General features: G+C 55.5%; 1 protein-coding gene across 4 annotated transcripts; it reads right to left on the reverse strand.

The window, feature by feature from the left end:
* Positions 1-3016: 3016 nt before the first annotated feature.
* FN3KRP (fructosamine 3 kinase related protein) lies at positions 3017-12085 on the reverse strand. Of its 4 annotated transcripts, XM_047707835.1 has the most exons (7): positions 11428-11893; positions 11111-11324; positions 7577-7728; positions 6432-6523; positions 5443-5525; positions 4257-4379; positions 3017-4007 (listed from the first exon to the last, which is right to left on the reverse strand). In XM_047707835.1, exons 2-7 carry the CDS (start codon positions 11249-11251, stop codon positions 3669-3671), a joined length of 930 nt encoding a protein of 309 aa, XP_047563791.1. In that variant the 5' UTR covers positions 11252-11324; positions 11428-11893; the 3' UTR covers positions 3017-3668. The 4 variants fall into 4 exon arrangements, with proteins under 4 accessions (XP_047563791.1, XP_047563790.1, XP_047563792.1 ...); XM_047707834.1 differs by lacking the exons at positions 11111-11324; positions 11428-11893 and adding an exon at positions 11900-12085; XM_047707836.1 differs by lacking the exon at positions 11111-11324.
* Positions 12086-20274: the final 8189 nt, after the last annotated feature.

Consider the following 20274-nt stretch of genomic DNA (forward strand, 5'->3'; position numbering starts at 1 on the left):
AAATTGGCCCCACTCTCCTCTCAAAGGTACATGTGAGTTTTGGTCACCAGCTGGTTAGAAGTTCAGTTGGGAGATGTGATCAGGGACATCCAAGCGACCCCATGAACTGAGTCCCCTTTCTGAGGCAGGGGGACTGAGATAATGATGGGGTCATACACATATACTGGACTCCCCTGCCTATTCAGAACCCTTACCGTGACACAGAGTCCAGTGATACCAAGAAGGAAAACAGCCCACGGCCGGGTAGGGCTTTTGCAAAGCTGCTCAGAAAAAGGACCCCAAGAAGGCAGCAGGGTGGTGGGGGGGTTGGAGTCCTAAGGCCCTGGCTACAGCCTGAGCCAGCAGAGACACTGCCCAGGTGTCCCTTCTAGTCCATCGCTCTGGCCTCCACCAGGAATTGTGCTGGGGCCATGGCCCTCAGGCAGATGATTGCTCTGAAAAAGGGAGGGGAATTCTGCCACCTCTTCAGAACTCAGAGGCCTTCATCTCTGTGCTGTTTCTGCACATATTCCAGTGCGAGCAATTCTTCTGCTCAAGAGGAAACCCACGCAGTGGACAGGCTATCGGATGCAAGATGGCCTTGGAAGCACATTCCACTGGAAGGACGAGGAAGTGTCCCCCGCAAGTGGGGAGCCAGGAGCAGCACCCACAGGCAGGCACTGGGACAGCGTATGGGTGTCATTATCAGCCCCCTTTATGAAAGAAGGATCCAAAGCTCGAGTGGCTAACCTAAGAGCCTCCTGTGCTGGTCCTGTGCCCTACCATTACTGTGGTAATGATAAACGGAACTCATGATCCCATACAGGGCAAAAACTGGGAGGGCACCACCGGCGGAGGCCCCTAGACACAGAACACGCAGCCAAAGACCACATCGAGGGCACAGAACTGACGTCCTGTTTCAGGCAGAGACATCAAAGTTTCAGGGCCATTCTCATCAAAAGGACACTCAGAAGCTTTGGGGTGGGGTGGGGGGGCGCCTGGGTGGCTTAGTGGGTTAAAGCCTCTGCCTTTGGCTCAGGTCATGATCTCAGGGTCCTGGGTTCAAGCCCTGCATCGGGCTCTCTGCTCCGCGGGGAGCCTGCTTCCCCACCCCCCCCGCCTGCCTCTCTGCCTGCTTGTGATCTCTGTCAAGTAAATAAATAAAATCTTTAAAAAAAACTATTAAGAAAGCAGCAGCTTTGAGGTGGGAAGGTCAAGTTCGGTTATCTGAGGACTTCCTTCTGTGGAAACGGTGGTACTCTGGCAGGGGCAGACCATGATGTGTTTGGATACAACATTCCCATTTCAGTAAGAAGTACAATGGCCCCAGAGACACGCCTCACCCCTGCCTCTGGCAGCCCTTGGGGTGCTCATGGCTGCCCTGAAGGGCTCGAATGTCTTGCTGCCAAGGGGTCAAGGAGCTGAATCCGAAGTTCATCCTGTGTCTAGTCAAATCTCCCTGATATTCCAGAGGCCAGCAGGCTGCCCTGGCAAGGACAGGAGGCAGGCCGCTGCCGGGACCCCATCCCACAGCTGCCTTTGGAAGTGCGGCCCTCAGTCAGAACCTCACCCCTCTGCCCCCAAGTCAGCCCAGACCCCCAGGGAACAATGCAGTCTCTGTACTGGGATGACATGTGCTGAGAGGGGCTCTCATGGAACACAGCAACCCACCAGCAGCTTGGGGTAGGTTCCGGGCTTCTGGGTCTGCAGCTTATACAATTTTGACTTTTTTTTTTTTTTAAGATTTTATTTATTTGACAGACAGAGACCACAAGCAGGCAGAGAGGCAGGCAGAGAGAGAGAGAGAGAGGAGGAAGCAGACTCCTCGATAAGCAGAGAGCCCGATGTGGGGCTCGATCCCAGGACCCTGAGGTCATGACCTGAGTCGAAGGTAGTGGCTTAACCCACTGAGCCATGCAGGCGCCCACAACTTTTTTAGGATTTTATTTATTTATTTGACTGAGAGGGAACACAAGCAGGGGGAGGGGCAGAGGGAGAAGCAAGCTCCCCACTGAGCAGGAAGCCTGATGTGGGACTCAATCTCAGGACCCTGGGATCATGACCTGAGCCAAAGGCCCACACTTCACCACCTGAGCACCCCAGGTGCCCCATAACAACTCTTTATATAAAAATATATACACGTATAAAAAATTATGGGTGCAAAATTAGGTATAAAAGTTGGTATTTTATTTTTTTAAACTTTTAAGATTTCATTTATTTATTTGAGAAAGGGCCTGAGAGCATGCACATGACGGGAGGAGAGGCAGGCAGGAGAAGCAAACCCCCTGCTGAGCAGGGAGCCCGATGCAGGACTGGACCCTAGGACCATGACCGCAGCGAAGGAAGTCGCTTAACCAACTGAGACACCGAGGCACCCCCCAGAGTTGGTATTTTAGAATGAGCTATCGTACAAGCAGCCGAGGTTAAAAAGCTGGTAAGTCCTGCACCACCCCCAAAGCCAGGAGACAGGGTTGCACGGCTATGATACCACCTCCTGCCTGGGGCCTGGCCACACCCTCACTGATGGCACAGCTCCCAGGAGGGGCCTCTGGGGACCTCTCTCTACAGCCCACTGGTGACCAGGCCTCCCCGAGCGGCCCACGCACCTCACCTGGTCAGACAGGAGAAGCAGTCCTCAGGCTACACTGTCCGTATGGGGGAAACTCCGCGCTATTCTCTTACTGAACAGTCGAGAAAGAAACTGCTCTTAAGAAACAAGGGTTCTGGGGCGCCTGGGTGGCTCAGTGGGTTGAGCCACTGCCTTCAGCTCAGGTCATGATCTCAGGGTCCTGGGATCGAGCCCCGCATCGGGCTCTCTGCTCAGCAGGGAGCCTGCTCCCTCCTCTCTCTCTGACTGCCTCTCTGCCTGCTTGTGATCTCTCTCTGTCAAATAAATAAATAAATAAATAAAATCTTAAAAAAAAAAAAAAAAAAGAAACAAGGGTTCTGTTTGTCACAAGGCATTACAAAGGTCTCTTGGCAAACACCTAAGATAAACATTGAGTTACAATGCAAATGAAGGAAATACACAATCCCGTGCATGACTGACATCAGTGAAAGTTTATTCAAATGTTTATGCAAAAGGCTTTCTTAGCATCAGTGCCACTCAGAACAGTCCGCGTGAAGCGGGAGCCGCGGGGTTAGAGCTTTTACACAAAGGAGTAGCTCACAAGCTTTACAAGGGCAGGCGAGATGGGGTGCTGACAGGAGGGACTCAGTGGCTCCTAAACTTACCCAGGACCCGCAGTTTGGTCACTCCCAGAACCAGCTTCCAGACTGCTCGGCCTGTGGCAGGGCACAGAGCGGCCGGAAAGGAAGGGAGTGTGCTCAGTGAACCCGGCAGCGAGAAGCCGAGGGCGGTGCTGGTTTCAGGTCTACCCCCATGTCTAACCCGCCGGGAGGCATCTTCCCCACGTCAGAGTCGCTCCGGAGAGGAGACGGAGGGGCTGCCAGGGAACACGCGCTCAGCAGCAGCTGGCCGTTCCGGCTCAGCCTCCGGGCAACAGCGTTTCCACGGGGCCCGCACGATGGGGCCCACACCCACCCCAGCGTGGTTTTACCCAGCCGTGGAGCAAAAGGTTTGTGTGAAGACTCGGGGAAGCAGCCCTGCCGGACAGGACTGGGGGCAGCAGCAGGCGCTGGCCGCAGGCGTCTGGCTGGGACCTGGCGCCCATCCAGAGCAGGGACACTCACTGGGTGAGATTCCTCATGATGTTCAGCGAAGACCCTCTATACCCCGACCCGAAATGATTCCAGTGGTTCAAGTAGTGGAAGAGCTGGTAGAGCTGCTGGCGGGCCTCAAACCCCGGGGCCTTGGGGACTGCGCGGTGGTAGGCAGAGTAGAAGGAGTGGCTGAAACCCCCAAACATGCCGGCTATTGCCAGCTCGTACTCCGAGTGGCCGTAGAAAGAGGCCGGGTCAAAGATGATGGGCCCAGAGGAGTCCTCGGCTACGTTTCCTCCCCAGAGGTCTCCATGCAACAGGGCTGGGACGATGTCCAGGTCGCGAAACAGGTCGGGGATCTTTAGCTGCAGGAAGGAAACCTGTTCTCAGCCAAGTAACCAGCACACGTGGGAGGGACACACTTTCCTGTGTGGCCCAACTGCCCCAGCAGAGTGTGGCGCACAGATGCGCAGGGACACACATGGCTCAGACGGGGTGGAGGGACACCGACAGCCACCCCTCTGGCCGGCCCAGCCCATCTCCTGTCCGGGCCTGGACCCCCGGTGGCCACACCTGCCTCGGGGCCTCCCTAGTCGGGCCCTGGCTGCACTCACCTGCAGAGCAGACCAGAGCTCCCGGGCCTCTCTGTCCCCAGACCCCTGCTCCACCATGTCCATCTGGGGCTGAATGCGCTGCCGGGCGTAGAAGGTGACCCAGTCCTCCTGCCAGTCGTTCACCTGCGTGGACAGAGGAGAGTGGCAGAGCCTAAGGAAGAAGCCCGAAGCAGCAGGGCACAGCTTTAAGGGCAGGCTGTGGAAGGCGTGGTGGCTGACCAGGCAGACAGTGTCTCGTGGACAGAAGGGGACCTCACACCCTGTTGCAGAAGCAGGGGACCCTCCCATGCGGAGCAACACAGGCCACTCTGAAGAGCTCTAGGGCACATTCTGTCCACCTGCACTCATGCAGGAGCACACCCAGAGCCGGCCCACCCCGGCCACAAGGACCCCTCTGGGGCTCCCACTCAGGCAGCCAGCACTGCCCTCCCCAGAGCGAAGACATGAGGGGTCGCATGAGGCCCAGTTCAAGGGCACCGTCGAGGGCAGCCACCACCACCTGACAACACAGAACCCCTCCCCCAGGCGTGTGCGCGCAGGCCTAGGTGTCTGTACACACACTGGGCGAGCCACAGGCTGGCGAGGAGGGGGCAGAGCCAGCGGAACGGCCCCAGAGTTCCATGGAGCAGGTGGGACAAGGGAACACCAGCCTTCAGGCACTTGCCACCCGGACCAGATTCCTGGACAACCCCTCCCCACATTCCAAACCTGAATAGTGTCTCCCGTGCCCCGGTACCTACCAGGAATCCCTGAAAGCTCCCTCTTCCTAGAAGCCACCTGCACTGTCTGGGGGCACAACTCCCACCCTCCCCGTTGAACATCTGCTGGGCACTGGGTTGAGCCCCGTGGCCCAAATTCCCAGGGAGCCAACCACAGGGTCATAAAACTGAAAGGTGCAGCCCACTTACATCATGCTATCTTTGAGGATCTAGGAGGAAGAAAACTGCCCCGAAGTCTAATGTTTCCACACCTCGAGACCCAGCACCCTGACTTGTTGGTCCTGTTTATCTGAGCTTACCTAGCGGGTGAGGCAGGTAAACCTCATATCAACCTCTTCAAAATCAGCCAAGAGAAAAAGGGAGCGAAGACTTTTACTAAATTTCATAAAGGGGGAGGTGGGTTCCTTCCCTGGGCGGGTGACCTGACCTGATGGGAACGCAGAAGGCCAAGTGCTGGTGTCGCTCACCTGGGGGAGGTATCCACAGCATGTGACCACATCAAACCCAAACTGGTCCACAAAGGGCCGTACCACCTGCCCGGCTCCTTTCCCTTGTAAGCAGAAGAAAGACAAGAGAGACAACTGGCTCCCACACTCCCTCCGGCTGCTTTTGGAGGTCAGCACAGCGTTGAGGCCTGTCTTGCTGAGCCCTTCCCCTCGTGTCCTCATCCAGAGACAAATGAGGGCCCCCGTCTCCACAAAACCTCGGGGCCCAGGAACAGCCTGCTCTGCTGGGACTCAGAGATGCAGGACACCCACACTGCCCGGGAGAGACGCCAGAGGCCGCTCAGAGGAGCGACAACGCTGCATCCAAGAAAGGAGGAGAGCAGCTCACCCCGTGACCTGTTGGGAAAGGATGGCTCCCGGTGGCCAGCCTTGCCCTGGCCATCTGTGAAGAATAAGCTGATTTGAAACGGCCTCCTTGGTGTCCCCTGCGGCTCCCCCAAACTAGCCAAAAACCCCGAAGGCCTGGACAACGTGGGCCTGGCAGGGGCAGGGTGCAGCGGACAGGACCCATCTGACACAGCAGCCTTGGCCGTCCGCCCCTGGTGTGTCAGCTGTTCCGCCCGCACAGTGACCCCAGGGCTGCACGCAGATTACCAAACATCAGAAGACGAGAACACTGGAAGCACTAAGCTCTACAAAGGCTGGACGTGAGGGCCACCGGGCTGTGCCTCACGTGCGGCCGTTCTCAGGAGAGGAGGCACAGCACAGAAAGCCACTGCAGCTCTGACAGGCTTTCCTCTGGGGCAGGAGGGATAAAGGAACCGTAACAGGACGGGGGAAAACTTCTTCCAAACACGCTATGTCACGGTACAGAATCGCGTTCCCTGTGTCCGCTGTGTCCCTAGCCTTCGGGGTGACACTCCTCTCCTCAAGCATCAACACAGACCCACCCACATGCCCATGCCGGCCAAGTGTGTTCCAGGGGCCCTCACGCCCACACAGCTGCATACCCACGGAGCTAGCCTCCTTCTGGAGGGTCTCCCCACGCCTCTTGTTGTCTAGGTGTAGGTCTGCGAGCTGGGTTCCGAGCTTGGCAGCATGGCTGTGAAAGGGAGAGCATCAGTCAAGCATGGGGCACATCATCGTGGGGTCACGGCCTCGTGCACAGTCTCAGGCCACAGAAAGCAAGCCAAGGGGACATAAAGTCAGCTTCAGTGACCGAAAGGGGAATGAAGGGCCCCGGTTGTCTGGTGCTCTTTCCCAGCCTTTCCTGGACAGCTGGGTCCCTTGTCCACATCTCCTCTTGGGAGATTCCTTTCCCATATGCCCTCAGCGTGCACAGCCGAGGGTTAGGGTTCAGGTTAGGTCCACAGCCCGTGATGCGTGGGGTCACAGGTCCCTCAAAGTGATACCTCGATGTGAGCTTTCAGGTATGAAGGGGCTCAGACTCAGAAATGAAACAGAGCCATGGGGCGCCTGGGGGTTTAGTCCATGAAGCCTCTGCCTTCAGCTCAGGTCATGGTCCCAGGGTCCTGGGATCGAGCCCCACACCCGGCTCCCTGCTCGGCGGGGAGGGTAGTCTGCATCTCCCTCTCCCTCTGCCCTCCCCGCTGTGTTCTCTCTTACTCTCTTGCTGAAATAAGTACATCTTTTTTTTTTTTTAAAGATTATTATTATTTTTATTTATTTGACAGATGGAGATCCCAAGTAGGCAGAGAAACAGGCAGAGAGAGAGGAGGAAGCAGGCTCCCCGCTGAGCAGAGAGCCCAAGGCGGGGCTCGATCCCAGGACCCTGGGATCATGACCCGAGCCGAAGGCAGAGGCTGTAACCCACAGAGCCACCCAGGCGCCCCAATACATAAAATCTTAAAAAAAAAAAACCCTCAAGACTCAAAAAATGCTTAAAAAAAAAGAGAGAGAGAGAGAGACGGTGGCTCAGTGGGTTAATCCTCTGCCTTCGGCTCAGGTCATGGTCTCAGGGTCCTGGGATTGAGCCCCGCACTGGGCTCTCTGCTCAGCAGGAAGCCTGCTTCCCCCTCTCTCTCTGCCTGCCTCTCTGCCTACTTGTGATCTCGGTCAGTCAAATAAATAAATAAAATCTGTATTAAAAAAAAAAGAACCAAAGCCAAGTTGTGGGGGCGGTGCCCAGACAGACCTGCTCAGGTACCGCATGTCCACGTGCTCCATCACCAGCAGGCTGCTGCCTCCCGGGCCGTCCAGGACCTTGATGGGCTTGGGCACTCTCACGGTGTCCGTTCTCAGGATGGCAGTTAAACTTGCCATCTCACCTTCAAACATTCTTTTGGCCTTTCCGAAAAATAATGGAGGAGGGGGAGAGAACGGAGAGCAGGATGACTTCTGGAAAGGGGTTACTCGGACGCGTTTCCTCAAGCGTCGCAATGTGAAGCAGAGGCCACCTGACTGCAGACCCAACAGACACAGATTCTCGGGCTTTCCTGCAGAGCAGGTTGCGCACTGAACCGGCCCAGGAGGAAGTGGGGTCGCGCTGTCATGTTCTGGACCCTCTTCTACACTCTCGCTGAGTCTCTCCAGAGAGGGAAGGGGAAGGCCTCTAAAATTTCACCGAACATCTGGTGCAGAGCTGGACTATGCATGTGGGCCATCATCTGACGGTGCCCTGGCCACAGTCCCGTGCCACCTGACCCTCCACCTGCACATGCTACACACCTGAGGTCACCTCTCACCAGGTTTGAGGGCACCTCTGACCTCACATTGGAAACCATCCCATCTTAACCACCATTTCCCGTCTCCCCCAGATGGCAGCAACTGTCCTTCCCCTCACCTCCTTGCTCACCCTGGCAGGCACCGTTACTGACGGCAAATCCCTGCCTGGAACACGCCTGAGCTAGCAATCTGTGTGAGCCCCATGGGGTCTGGCCCTGCCTGCTCTCTGTGCTCCCCTGGGCTCCCTCCTACACCTCCACGCCCACATGTGCACACACCAGCACACGCACAGACACCCCCGTGCCCCTGGACTATGGTCTTCTAGTTCCCCACAGCTCAGAGAGGCCATGTGCCTCTGCTCGCAGCCGCACCCCCACCTTTTGACCAGGAGACCCTTCCTCATCATGCTTCAGATTTCTGCCTTCTCAGAAAAACCTTCCCTCACTTCCCAGACTAAGTAACTACTCCCTTTAGAGTAGCTTTTTTTTCCGTCAAAATGCTATAGAAGTATGAGAAGAAAAAGGCACCAATGGGAGCACGTGACTCCAGTTTTCACCAAGGCTGCGCACTGCAGGACTGCCCCCACAGTCAGGACGCTGTTGCCCGGAGGGCCCCTCTGCTCCCCAGCCCCTCGCATCCCCATCACCACGGATGGGTCACGTCTGCTTTGTCCTTCTACATGCAGAGCAAGCAGTCTGGCTGCTTTGTCCCGCTGCCTTTGTGCTGCTGGTGCACTGACAGAGTTTACTCTCACCGCCGCGCACAGCTCCCCAGACCGGGAGGGCCCAGGGCACCGACCAGCAGCCGGGCAGCTTCGTGGCGCTAAGAGGAAGTGTTGCCAGAACGTTCCTCTCCATACTCTCAGGACCGGGTCTACGACCCCGGCCGAGCTGCTCACATTCCCCACACCTGCCCCCTCCCCCGTAAAGTGGGTTAATACCGGGGACCAAGTTCCCAGGCTCGCGGCCCTGAGCGACTGAGCTGGCCGCTAACAGTGGCGCAGCCCCTTCTGAACACTCTGTAAACACATCATCGTCATCCCACCACTGTGGACAGCTAATGGCACTGGCTCCTTTGTACCAAAGCACTGGTCCGGAAAAGCCGAGTAAGGGGAGAATAAGATCCGTAACCATCGGGGGCAGGTGGAGAGGATCTGTGAATGCAGCCAGAGGTGAAGCCTCCCCCACACAAGTGTCTGTGGGTCCCCGAGAGGAGAGGGAGGGAAGTAGGCGGGGGGGGGGGGGGGGGGCACAGTGCTCCAAAAAAGCTCTGGAGCTTAAGGGAGGAGCAGGAGGGACCCAACCACAGGCACGGAGACAGATAAGAATAATCTTGCTTCGAGCAGGTCAGTTCATGGGGTTGTGAGGGAAAAGACAGGCGCAATCACTAGTCTTCTCGCAGCAGGGTGGGAGCTATCTCCACGCCCGACAAGGGAAGGCACAGAAGGAAGTCCTGTTTTCATGCGGCCAGCAGATGCTTCTGCCACGGCACCACCTCTCACAGCAGTGTCCACACAAAGCCAGAAAAGCGCGCATGCAGAACCACCTGCCAAAGGACCAGAAGGAACTCCGGGGAGAAAGGTCAGCAAGAAGAGCGTGGACTTTGGGGCACCTGGCCACCTCCGTCGGTGGAACGGGTGGCTCTTGACCTCACGCTGGGTGCAGAGATGACTCTGAAGGTGGAAATACACACAGGAAGGGGCCAGATGCCACCTATGTGGAACAACAAAGCCAGAAAGCAGAGAAGCCCCACAGAGAACGTGGGGAGGGGCAGCACGAGCCGCGAGGGCTGCTGAGGTGACTCCAAGCACCAATGCGGACGCACGCCAGCAAGAAGGCTGTGCGCAGGCTGTGTGGCAGCTCGTCCCCGCAGAGCGGAGCGTGGAGGGGGGTCGGCTCAGAAAGAGCTCACCGGCTCTCGCGGACAGTGGGCGTCACATCTGGGAAGAAAGTGGAAACCACGGCAAGAATGCTCTCCAGGGGCAGAATGAAGGCGCAGCACGGGTGTGACCTGAGGACGGGGTACTGGGGCCAGCCCCTCCCGCCCCATCTGAACAACCCACTGCCCAGCTGCCCACTGCCTCCTGGAGCCAGCCCGGGCTTTCCGGCTAACAGCACTGGCGTGACCCACGCAAACGGGCACAGAAGTGACAGCCGCACCGGGGGAAGTACGGCTTCAGCACTGAGGCTCCCCTGTCGTCTCGGGGCCCCTGTGAGAAGGTTCGTGTACAGACAGAACTTCCTGGAGTGAGGGGCTACAGTGGGCCAAAGCCGGTGCCCCCTGCCCAGTTCCTCTGTCAAAACCTAAGTCCCACTGAGACCTGGAGTGAGAGCCCTGGAGGTGACTGGGCTCCCGGGCCGGAGCCCGCTTGGTGGGGTTGCTGCTCTGACACAGAGACCCCAGGGCGCTCCCTCGCCCCCGACAGTGAGAACAGGGAGAAGCCCCCCTCGCAGCGTGGCGGTGGGCTCTCAGCGGACACCCGCTCCCAGAGCGGAGACGCCGGCACTGCCGGGTCCGTGGTCCCGCGGCCCAAACTCCCAGAGGCAGCGGCTCGAGGATTTCCAACAACACAGACATCCCGGTCGCCGCCCGTCCCAGTAAACCCCGGGACAAGACGCTGCCACTGCCCGGCCCGCTCAGACCCGCGGCGGCCACACCCCCGGCCGCCCCAGAACCGCCGTCCCCGCGGCAGCGCGGCGCAGGAGTCCCGAGACGGCCGCCCACGGGGCGCGCTACCCTCCCAGGGGCTTCCAAGGCTCAGCTGCGGGCGCGACCCCGGGAACCGCGGACACCGCCCAACGGCCCGGGGGCAACAAGCACCACCGCCCCGCGGCCCTGCCGTGCAGACCCCGCCCGGGCCTTGAGCACTCCCGCGCCCACCCCAGAGCCCGAACCCCGACCTCCGACCCCAGACCTGGGCCCGGAGCCCCACCCAGACGCCACTCGCCGACCGCCCCCCACCCGCCCACCCGCCCACCCTGACCCGACCCGCGGCGGCCCCGACCTCCGACTTGGAGTTCACTTTCACAAACACGCGTCCTTTGTCCGTGTCGTAACTCTGGCCCTGGCTAATGCACCCGCCCCCCGAGTGACCCGTAGCCTTGACGAAGTCGCAGCCCAGCTCCCGCTTCAGCAGCGCCTCCATGTTCCCCCAGGCACGTCCGCGGACTGCTTCCGGCCGGGAAAGGCGACTGGGTGAGGCTTCAGAGGGGCGGAACCTGGTCACGGGAGCACAAGGGGATTGGGTGGGGCGCTGAGGGGCGGGACCGGGCCGCAGGACACCCTGCGATTGGGTGAGGGGCGGTGGGTTCTGGGACTCACCCCGGGCACAGGGCGGGAGAGCTGCTCCCGGGGGCCGCCGTCCGCGTCAGCTGCGGCTTCTCTAGTTCGCTCCTTCCACGTGACGACGTCTGGCACCCGGCTCCGTGGCCCGACGGAGCGCTCCGGGGAAAGCGCGGCGGAGCTCACGGGTGGGCCCCGTTAGCCCCAAGCGGCCGGCGGCCTGGCGGGCAGAGACGGACGCCGGGAGCAGCAGCGGCCCGTGCCCGAGACAGGCGGCCCGGCGGCCCGCACAGCAGGGAGGGGCTCCCTCTCGGGGGCCGTGGGCGCAGCCGGGGGTCGCCAGCTCCCGCAGACGGGCCGGCCGGCAGCGACGACGGGACGGACGCGGCGCGAACGCCGGGGGCCCGGCATCTCCGTGCGCTGGGCGGCAGCTGCGACGTCCGAGGGTGCTCGTCCGCGGGGCCGGGCCTCGTGGCCGCGGCTGTTGGCCGCTCGCCCGCCCTTCGCTCACCGGCGGGACGCGACGCAGTGACTCAGCCGCCGCAACGACGCAGTGACCGCCCAGTCCCGTGTGTCCGCGGCTCACGTCCGCGCGGCGGCCTCCCGCGCCAACCCGGAAGCACAGAGCCGGAGCCGCGGGCTGCGCGCGTCTCCCATTGGCTGGGCTGTGGCCGTCTCTCATTGGCTGGGCTGTTGCCGGGGCAGCAGGAAACCTTCGGTCCAGGAGCTCGCTTCGTGAAGTGGTACCCACCTGCGAGGTGCCTCTGTTCCTGTTGGGTCTGTAATCGATAACCAGGGCTGGCCACAGCGCGCCCCCTACCGGCCTCCTGACACCATTTTGGTGAGACTTTCCTTGATTGATTTTCACAGCTGTCTATAAAAGGTTAAGCAGTCTCTGTAAAGAACCAGAGGAGATTTTATAAATTCAAAACAAAAATTAATTAATCTTACATTAAAAATTAAAATGTAGAGCTACTGAGTCGATTTAACAGCTTAATAAGAGAATTAGCAAACTGGAAGAGATCAGAGAAATCATAAAGAGGGGTACTTGGGTGGCTCAGTCGGTTAAGCGCCTACCTTTGGCTCAGGTCATGACCCTGCTGTCCTGAGTTCCAGCGCCACACCTGGCTCCCTGGTGAGCAGGGAGCCTGTATTTCCCTCTGTGCTTTGCTCTATCTCAGATAAATTAAAAAAAAAAAATAGATGTCAAGAATGTGGCACAAGGAGACAAACAGGGAAATTACAGGCAAGGTAAGACACACGAAAAATAGTAGACATTTAGCTGGAGTTCCAGAAAAGGGGAAAGGAAGAGGCTATGATTGAACAGAAAATGGATGAGAACTTTCTAGAACTGATGAAATACACCAACCCTCAGATCCACGTTCTCCCCAAATTTTAAGCTAGATACACTAAAATTTCACACATAGCCAAGTAACAGTGAAATTGCAGATCACAAAAGGCACTGGAAATCTCTAATGTAGCCAGCAAGGAAAGTCAGTTTGCTTTGAAAGGATTAACATCTGGTTTCCCAACCCCAATACTGAGAGCCAAAAAATAGTGGAATGATTGTCACCAAAAGATTGTGACTGCCTGATGATATGGTGCTTTATGTGGAAAACCCAAAAGACTCCACTCCAAAGCAGATCTCATACAGGAATTCAGTAAAGTGTCAGGATGTAAAATCAATGCACAGAAATCAGTTGCATTTCTATACACCAACAGCAAAACAGAAGAAAGAGAAATTAAGGGGTGTCTGGGTGGCTCAGTGGGTTCAGCCTCTGCCTTCAGCTCAGGTCATGATCTCAGAGTCCTGGGATCGAGCCTGGCATCAGGCTCTCTGCTCAGCAGGGAGCCTGCTTCCTCCTCTCTCTCTGTCTGCCTCTCTGCCTACTTGTGATTTCTCTCTTTGTGTGTCAAATAAATAAAAATCTTTTCAAAAAAAGAAAAAAAGAGAAATTAAGAAAGAGAAAGTAACCTATAAGATACCTAGGAATAAACCTAACCAAAGACGCAAAGAGTCTGTACTCAGAAAACTATAAAGTACTCATGAAAGAACTTGAGGAAGACACAAAGAAATGGAAAAACTTTCCATGCTTATGGGTTGGAAGAACAAATATTGTGAAAATGCCAATGCTACCTAAAGCAATTTACGCATTTAATGCAATCCCTATCAAAATCCCATCAACTGGGACGCCTGGTTGGCTCAGTCCGTTAAGCCTGCCTTCAGCTCAGGTCATGATCCCAGGGTCCTGGGATCGAGTCCCGAATCCAGCTCCTTGCTTGATGGGGAGGCTGCTTCTCTCTCTGCCTCTGCCTGCCCCTCTACCTGCTTGTGCGGTCTCTCTCTCTCTCTCTCTCTCTCTCTCTCTCTCTCTCTGATAAATAAATAAATAAATAAATAAATAAAATATTTTTAAAACAATCCCATCAACTTTGTCAAAGAAATGGAAAAAATAATCCTAAAAGTTATATGGAACCAGAAAAGACTCCAAATAGCCAGAGGAATGATGAAAAAGAAAGCCAAAGTTGGTGGCATCACAATTCCAGACTTCAAGCTCTATTACAAAGCTGTCATCATCAAGACAGTATGGTACTGACTCAAAAACAGACACACAGATCAATGGAATAGAATAGAGAGCCCAGAAACAGACCCTCAACTCTAGGGTCAACTACTCTTCCACAAAGCAGGAAAGAATGTCCAATGGAAAAAAGACAGTCTCTTCAACAAATGGTGTTGGGAAAATTGGACAGCCACATGCAGAAAAATGAAACTGGACCATTTCCTTACACCACACATGAAAATAGACTCAAAATGGATGAGATAGAAGTCCATCAAAATCCTTGAGGAGAACACAGGCAGCACAGGCAGCAACCTCTTTGACCTCAGCCGCAGCAACTTCTTCCTAGGAACATCGCCAAAGGCAAGGGAAGCAAGGGCAAAAATGAACTATTGGGACTTCATCAAGATCAAAAGCTTTTGCACAGCAAAGGAAACCATTATCAAAACCAAAAGACGGCTGACAGAATGGGAGAAGATATTTGCAAATGACATATCAGATAAAGGGCTAGTATCCAAAATCTATAAAAAACTTAACAAACTCAATACCCAAAGAACAAATAATCCAATCAAGAAATGGGCAGAGGTCATGAACAGACATTTCTGCAAAGAAGACACCCAGATGTCCAACAGACACATGAAAAAGTGCTCCACATCACTCAGCATCAGGAAATACAAATCAAAACCACGATGAGATCCCACCTCACACCAGTCAGAATGGCTAAAATTAACAAGTCAGGAAATGACAAGTGTTGGCGAAGATGCAGAGAAAGGGGAGCCCTCCTGCACTGTTGGTGGGAATGCAAGCTGGTGCAGCCAGTCTGGAAAACAGCATGGAGTTTCCTTTAAAAGTTGAAAACAGAGCTACCCTATGACCCAGCAATCGCACTACTGGGTATTTACCCTAAAGATACAAATGTAGTGATCTGAAGGGGCACGTGCACCTGAATGTTTATAGCAGCAATGTCCACGATAGCCAAACTATGGAAAGAACCTAAATGTCCATCAACAGATGAATGGATAAAGAAGATGTGGTATATATACAATGGAATACTATGCAGCCATCAAAAGATATGAAATCTTGCCATTTGCAACGACGTGGATGGAACTAGAGGGTATTATGCTTAGCGAAATAAGTCAATCAGAGAAAGACAATTATATGATCTCCCTGATATGAGGAATTTAAGAGGCAGGGTGGGGGGTCATGGGGGGAAGGGAGGGAAAAAAAAAAAACAAGATGCATCGGGAGGGAGAAAAACCATAAGAGACTCTTAATCTCATGAAACAAACTGAGGGTTGCCTGGGGGGAAGGGGAGGATAGGGTGGCTGAGTTATGGACATGGGGGAGGGTATGCGCTATGGTGAGTGCTGTGAAATGTGTAAGCTTGACGATTCAGAGACCTGTACCCCTGGAGCAAATAATACCTTATATGTTAATAGGAAAAGGAAAATGACTGCCCAGGGCAAATAAGTTTTTAAGAATGAAAATGAAATAAGGACACTGTTCAGGAAGATGGTGGAGTAGGATGACCTTAGGCTCACCCCATCCCACAGATACAGCTAGAGAACACCCACATCAGTGTAGACAACCCAGAAAATGACCTGAAGATTGAAAATGACCTAAACACTGGCAGAACAGACTCTCTGTACCTAAATGTAGAGTAGAGGCCACATAGAAAAAAATAAGAAGGGCAGAGATTCAGTAGGGACCGAAACAGACTAAGGGACTGTCCTCGGCAGGGAGGGATGCAGGCGCTCCGAAAGGCGAGAGGGCCAGACTCTCACACCAGCCACCCCAGGCACAGGGAACCAGCATGAAAACCAGAGGGTCACAATTTCGCAAGTTCATACAGTCGGTGGGGCTTAACACTTGGAACTTTTAAGGCATTATTCAGACTGAAGAACCATTTGCTTTTATTTCTAGAGATGCAATTTTCTCCCAACAGACCCTCCCAAAGGAAAACCAAAGGAGGGTTTACAGCCAAAAGAAAAATGATCACAGCTTGTAAAGCTGAAATGCAAGAAGGAGCATTTTCTGGCCCCCAGAACCGTAAGAAAATAAGTCCAAGATCAAGTTGTCATCAGCATTGATTTCTGGTGAGACTAGTCTCCTCGGCTTGCAGACCTTCCTGCTTTGTCCCCACATGGCTTCCCTTCTGTCTACATGCCAAGGCGTTCTGGTGTCTATGGGATTAGGACCTGGCCATATGCCTAACTAAGGGCCCTATCTCCAAATATGGTCACATGAAGATTCGGGCTTCCACCCTGGATGGGGGAGAGGGGTGGACACAGTTGAGTCCCACTTCATGGTCTTTCACAGAAGTCAGTGTGGTGGCTGGAGCAGACATTCTTAGTGCCCTGAGGGTGTGACCTCAGCTGTCACAGACTCCCAGCAGGCCAGCCTGAGGTTCCCAGGGTGCTGTTCCTTGGGCTCTGAGAGCTTTCTGGTCCAATGCAGGCCAAGAGTCCCCCAAAGGGGTGCACCTGAGTCTCTCCCCAACCCACTGGGGCTTCCCAGGGTCACACCCATGTAAACCACTTGCACCTTGTGGGCTTTGGTGGGGGGATGCCCACCCCCAAGGCAGTGGTGGGAGGCACATGGGAGGTTTCAGGCACACTGGACATGTTGCATTTCCTGACCTAGGGGGTGACTTATAACCTGAGTGTTCACTTCAGGGCTACTGATTAAACAGTGTGTGTGTGTGTTTGTACACTTTGCACGTGTACGTTGCATTTCCCAATTGTAAAAAGCAAAAACAAGCACATTAAAACCTACAAATGGCAGCAAGTGAACTAATTAACACTTCAGGGGACAGTGAGGAGAGTTAAAATACTCTGAAGGCCAGTGGGTGTGCGAATCATGACACCTGTCACTGTCCTGGACAGGGTGGTTACACCCTGTCCTGAGGTCCCTGCCCTTTCTCTGGGCCAGGAACACACCGTTGCATTGGAACTACCATGAACTCAGGTGTGCTGGAGTGGGTTTTAAGATGTCACTTTAACTCCTGACCTCACTGAGACGGTTTATAAATTGTTTTCCGGATTTCATTTGAATGAGATTCTTTTTGTCATCCCAGTGTCACTATTCCATCCGTGTTTCATCCACATAAGATCTTATAGACTCTGAACCTGCCGTTACAAATGGTCTCTTGAGACCAGGATTTCTGTCACCTAGGATTCAGGACTTCCTGAACGAAATATAAAGATCTAAATCTCATCATGTGTTGTTCTAGCCGATCTTTAAAAATCTGTGTTATTAGAAATAAGAATATTAATTATGTATTAGATGAGGCCAAACATCTGTGTTTGTTCGTCCATGAGAAAATGCTCCATGTTGGTTCTGTACTGGAAGATGGCGTTTGCTAACCCAGCACTTCCCCTCTTTTTCTGGATGCTCTGTGGCCTTTGGGTCGAAATCCTGCCTTTCGGAAGTCTCTGCTTCTGTCCAGCCTCTTCCTCCGCTGGGGGCTGGTTTTCCTGCGTCCTGAGGCCATCCTCCTGAGGACAGCCCCAGCTTCTTTGAGGTTGACCTCCTTGTGGGGACCCTGTCTGATCCTCTGCCCACGGTCTGCCTTGTGTTTGCACACGTGTGCACACACGTGGGCACCTCAACCCAGTGGCCCACCTCGGGGGCAAGCCCCAGGCCCACTCCTGTGACACAGCACCTTTGTGCCTCTCCTCTCCCTGTGGCAGCCGTGATGCACTGATGAACGAGGGGACAAATCCCTGCCGGACCCCAGTGTGTGTGAGGGTGAAGGGTACCTGGCGCGTGGCCCTAGGCGCTCCACAGGGACGTCAGCTCACGGCCCAACCGAGCACTTCCCCAAACCCTAGTGATGTGCGCTACTCCTGACTTCTCACAAGGAGCCCTACTCGCCTGAGAAACGGGGATACCGAGGCCCAGGGACAGTGGTCGCTTGCCCAAGGCCATCCAGGTGGGAAACGGCGGGGTCAGAATCCCACCTCCGCCAAACCTCGGACGCCCTCTGACCTCAAAGTGCAAAGCGCAGCTCACAGCACTCTCCGGGTGGGGGCACGGACGCGCGCCACGCCGGCGGGGACACCGCGGAGCCTTCCCAGGAGCGGGGTCAGTTCTGGGGCACCGCGGGTTCTCGAGGCCGCGCCTGTCCTGCGGGGGTCCCGCCGCGCACTTCCCGGCTGCCCCGCGGTCCTGACGGAGCGGGGGCGGGGAGCCCCATTCCCGGGGATCCCACCACGCAGCCCTCCTGCGGGCCCCTGGGGGTCCGGCGCCGCGGGGACCCCCCCGCCGGGTCGGGCAGGGGTCGGGCCGCCGGGGACTGCGCGCGCGCGGTGCGGCCGGGAAGGGCGGCTCTCCGGGCTCCAGGACGCCGAGCCCCTAGCTTCCCACCCCAGCCCCTCCCCGACAGCAAAGGGCGGCGGGGCAGCCCTGGGAGGCGGGCGGAGGGGACGCGGAAGACCCCGCGCATCTCCTTCCCGGAGGGCTGCGGTCAACCGTCCCGCGCAGGAACACCACCGCCCAGCGTCGGGGATCCACGCGCAGAAGCGCCCGCCCCGCCCGGACGCAGAAGGCGGTGTGCGAAGGGCCCGGCCGCCCACGCGCCGCGGGGGCAAGAGGCGGGACAGAGGGCGGAGCCCAGAGGCGGGGCAGAGGGCGGGCCCAGGCGGGCGGTGGATGGGCGGGGCCAGGGCGGGCTTGGACGGAGCGGGCGGGACAGTGGGCGGGGTCTGGGCGGAGCAATGGGTGGGCGGGGAAGAGGGCGGGGTCCGGGCAGGGCAAATATCTAGCAGGACACCTACCTTAAATCTGTCTTACGACTCAGTACTTTCCGGAGCATCCATGAGGTTACAGTTTTGCCTAAAATAGGTTTTCTTTCTATGCAGGAAGAACAACTGGCACCTTGGCTGTGAATTCTGGGTGAGTCATCCGCAAACATGCACTCAGTGTGAAACTGTGCTCAGCTGTTAGCTGCTATTTACTTGTCAGCAGGGGAGAGAAATAAGAGCTAATGGGTGTGTGCAAGCACCTGGCTTTGGAGAAAACATGGTCAGTCCCTTTTTAGTTCCTCGGCCTATTTTTATTTAAGCGTCAGAGAAAGAAACTTAAGAAATGCTTTTCCACCATCAAATGGGATAAAAATTTCACGTTATGTAAAACGATTCTTTGCATATCATCCAGAGATGGCCCACATTCCTTCTTTCCTTCACCTTCCAGTTACCGCAGGACCCAGCTGCCCCACGCCGACACAAGGGGCATAAAAGCATACATCCGCACAGAAACTAATCCACAAAGGTTCAAAGCAGCTCTATTCTCAGAGCCAAAGGGTGGGAACTACCCAAATGTCCACCCGCAGATTAATAGATAAGCAAAATGTGGTCCATTCACTCTATGGAGTACTATTCAGCTTTAAGAAGGAAGGAAACTCTGACACCACAACATGGTGAACAGTGAAGACATGCTGAATGAAATAACCCACTCACCAGAGGATGAATGTCGCCCGGTTCTATTTATGCGAGGTTCCTAGAGCCATCACATTCATAGAAGATAGAATGGTAGGTTCCAGGGGCTGGGGAGGCAGATGGGGGAGTTAGTGTTTCTTGGGGACAGAGTTCCAGCTTGACAGAGATGAAAACGCTCTGTGGACAGATGTGATGATGGTTGCGCAATGTGAATGGGCTTCATGCCACTGAGCTGCACACCTAAACTTGGGTAAAATGGTAAATTGGGTGTTATATATATTTTACCACAATTTAAAAAATAAAAACAAGACAAAACTGGGGCTGTGCTGCTGCACTGACCAGCTCCAACACTGGAAGCTGCAGTCAGGGCCGCTGGCACTCTCAGTTTCTCTGAGCCCTCCCTTCCTCCGTGTAATAGTAATGACAAGCTCCACCTCTCAGGACTGCAGTGAGGTTAAAGTGGGCAACCACATAGGTCCCAGGGCTCTCACCATGGGCCTGGACTGCTCTATACCCTTGCCTCTGGCCCCAGGGACAGTGTAGCAAGAGTCTCTCCCCCTTTTCCTTGGAGTCACATATGACCTGCACTTACCACTTAATGTCACTGTCGACATTAAGGAAACTGAGATCAGTTACAATCTGCCAAGATGTGCTCATGGGAGCTGCCGGGGTGGGAGGAGGCCTACCTGTTTTCATTTCAAGGTGAGGATAGCCATGGGCAATTCTGGAGATGTTCGAGTGTTTACAACTGGGAGAGGCATACACGACGTCTAATGGGTAGGGACAGGTATGCTGCTCAGCATCCGGCAGTGAACAGAACAGCCCACCCCAGAGAATAATCCAGACCCCGAGCTGGCTCAGACATCCTGCTCTGGTCCCCGAGACCATCC

This window comes from Lutra lutra, chromosome 16, assembly GCF_902655055.1.
Source record: "Lutra lutra chromosome 16, mLutLut1.2, whole genome shotgun sequence".
In the NCBI taxonomy this organism is placed as follows: domain Eukaryota; kingdom Metazoa; phylum Chordata; class Mammalia; order Carnivora; family Mustelidae; genus Lutra; species Lutra lutra.

Excerpts from the sequence above, each read along its gene's own strand:
- FN3KRP (XM_047707834.1), bottom strand. The coding sequence starts at position 12,070 with ATGAGAGACGGCCACAGCCCAGCCAATGGGAGACGCGCGCAGCCCGCG. Across the intron at positions 7,729-11,899 it reads CACTGCGTCGCGTCCCGCCG|GCCAAAAGAATGTTTGAAGG; the intron begins GTGAGCGAAGGG and ends TTTTTCGGAAAG. Across the intron at positions 4,380-5,442 it reads GCTGTGGATACCTCCCCCAG|GTGAACGACTGGCAGGAGGA; the intron begins GTGAGCGACACC and ends CTGTCCACGCAG.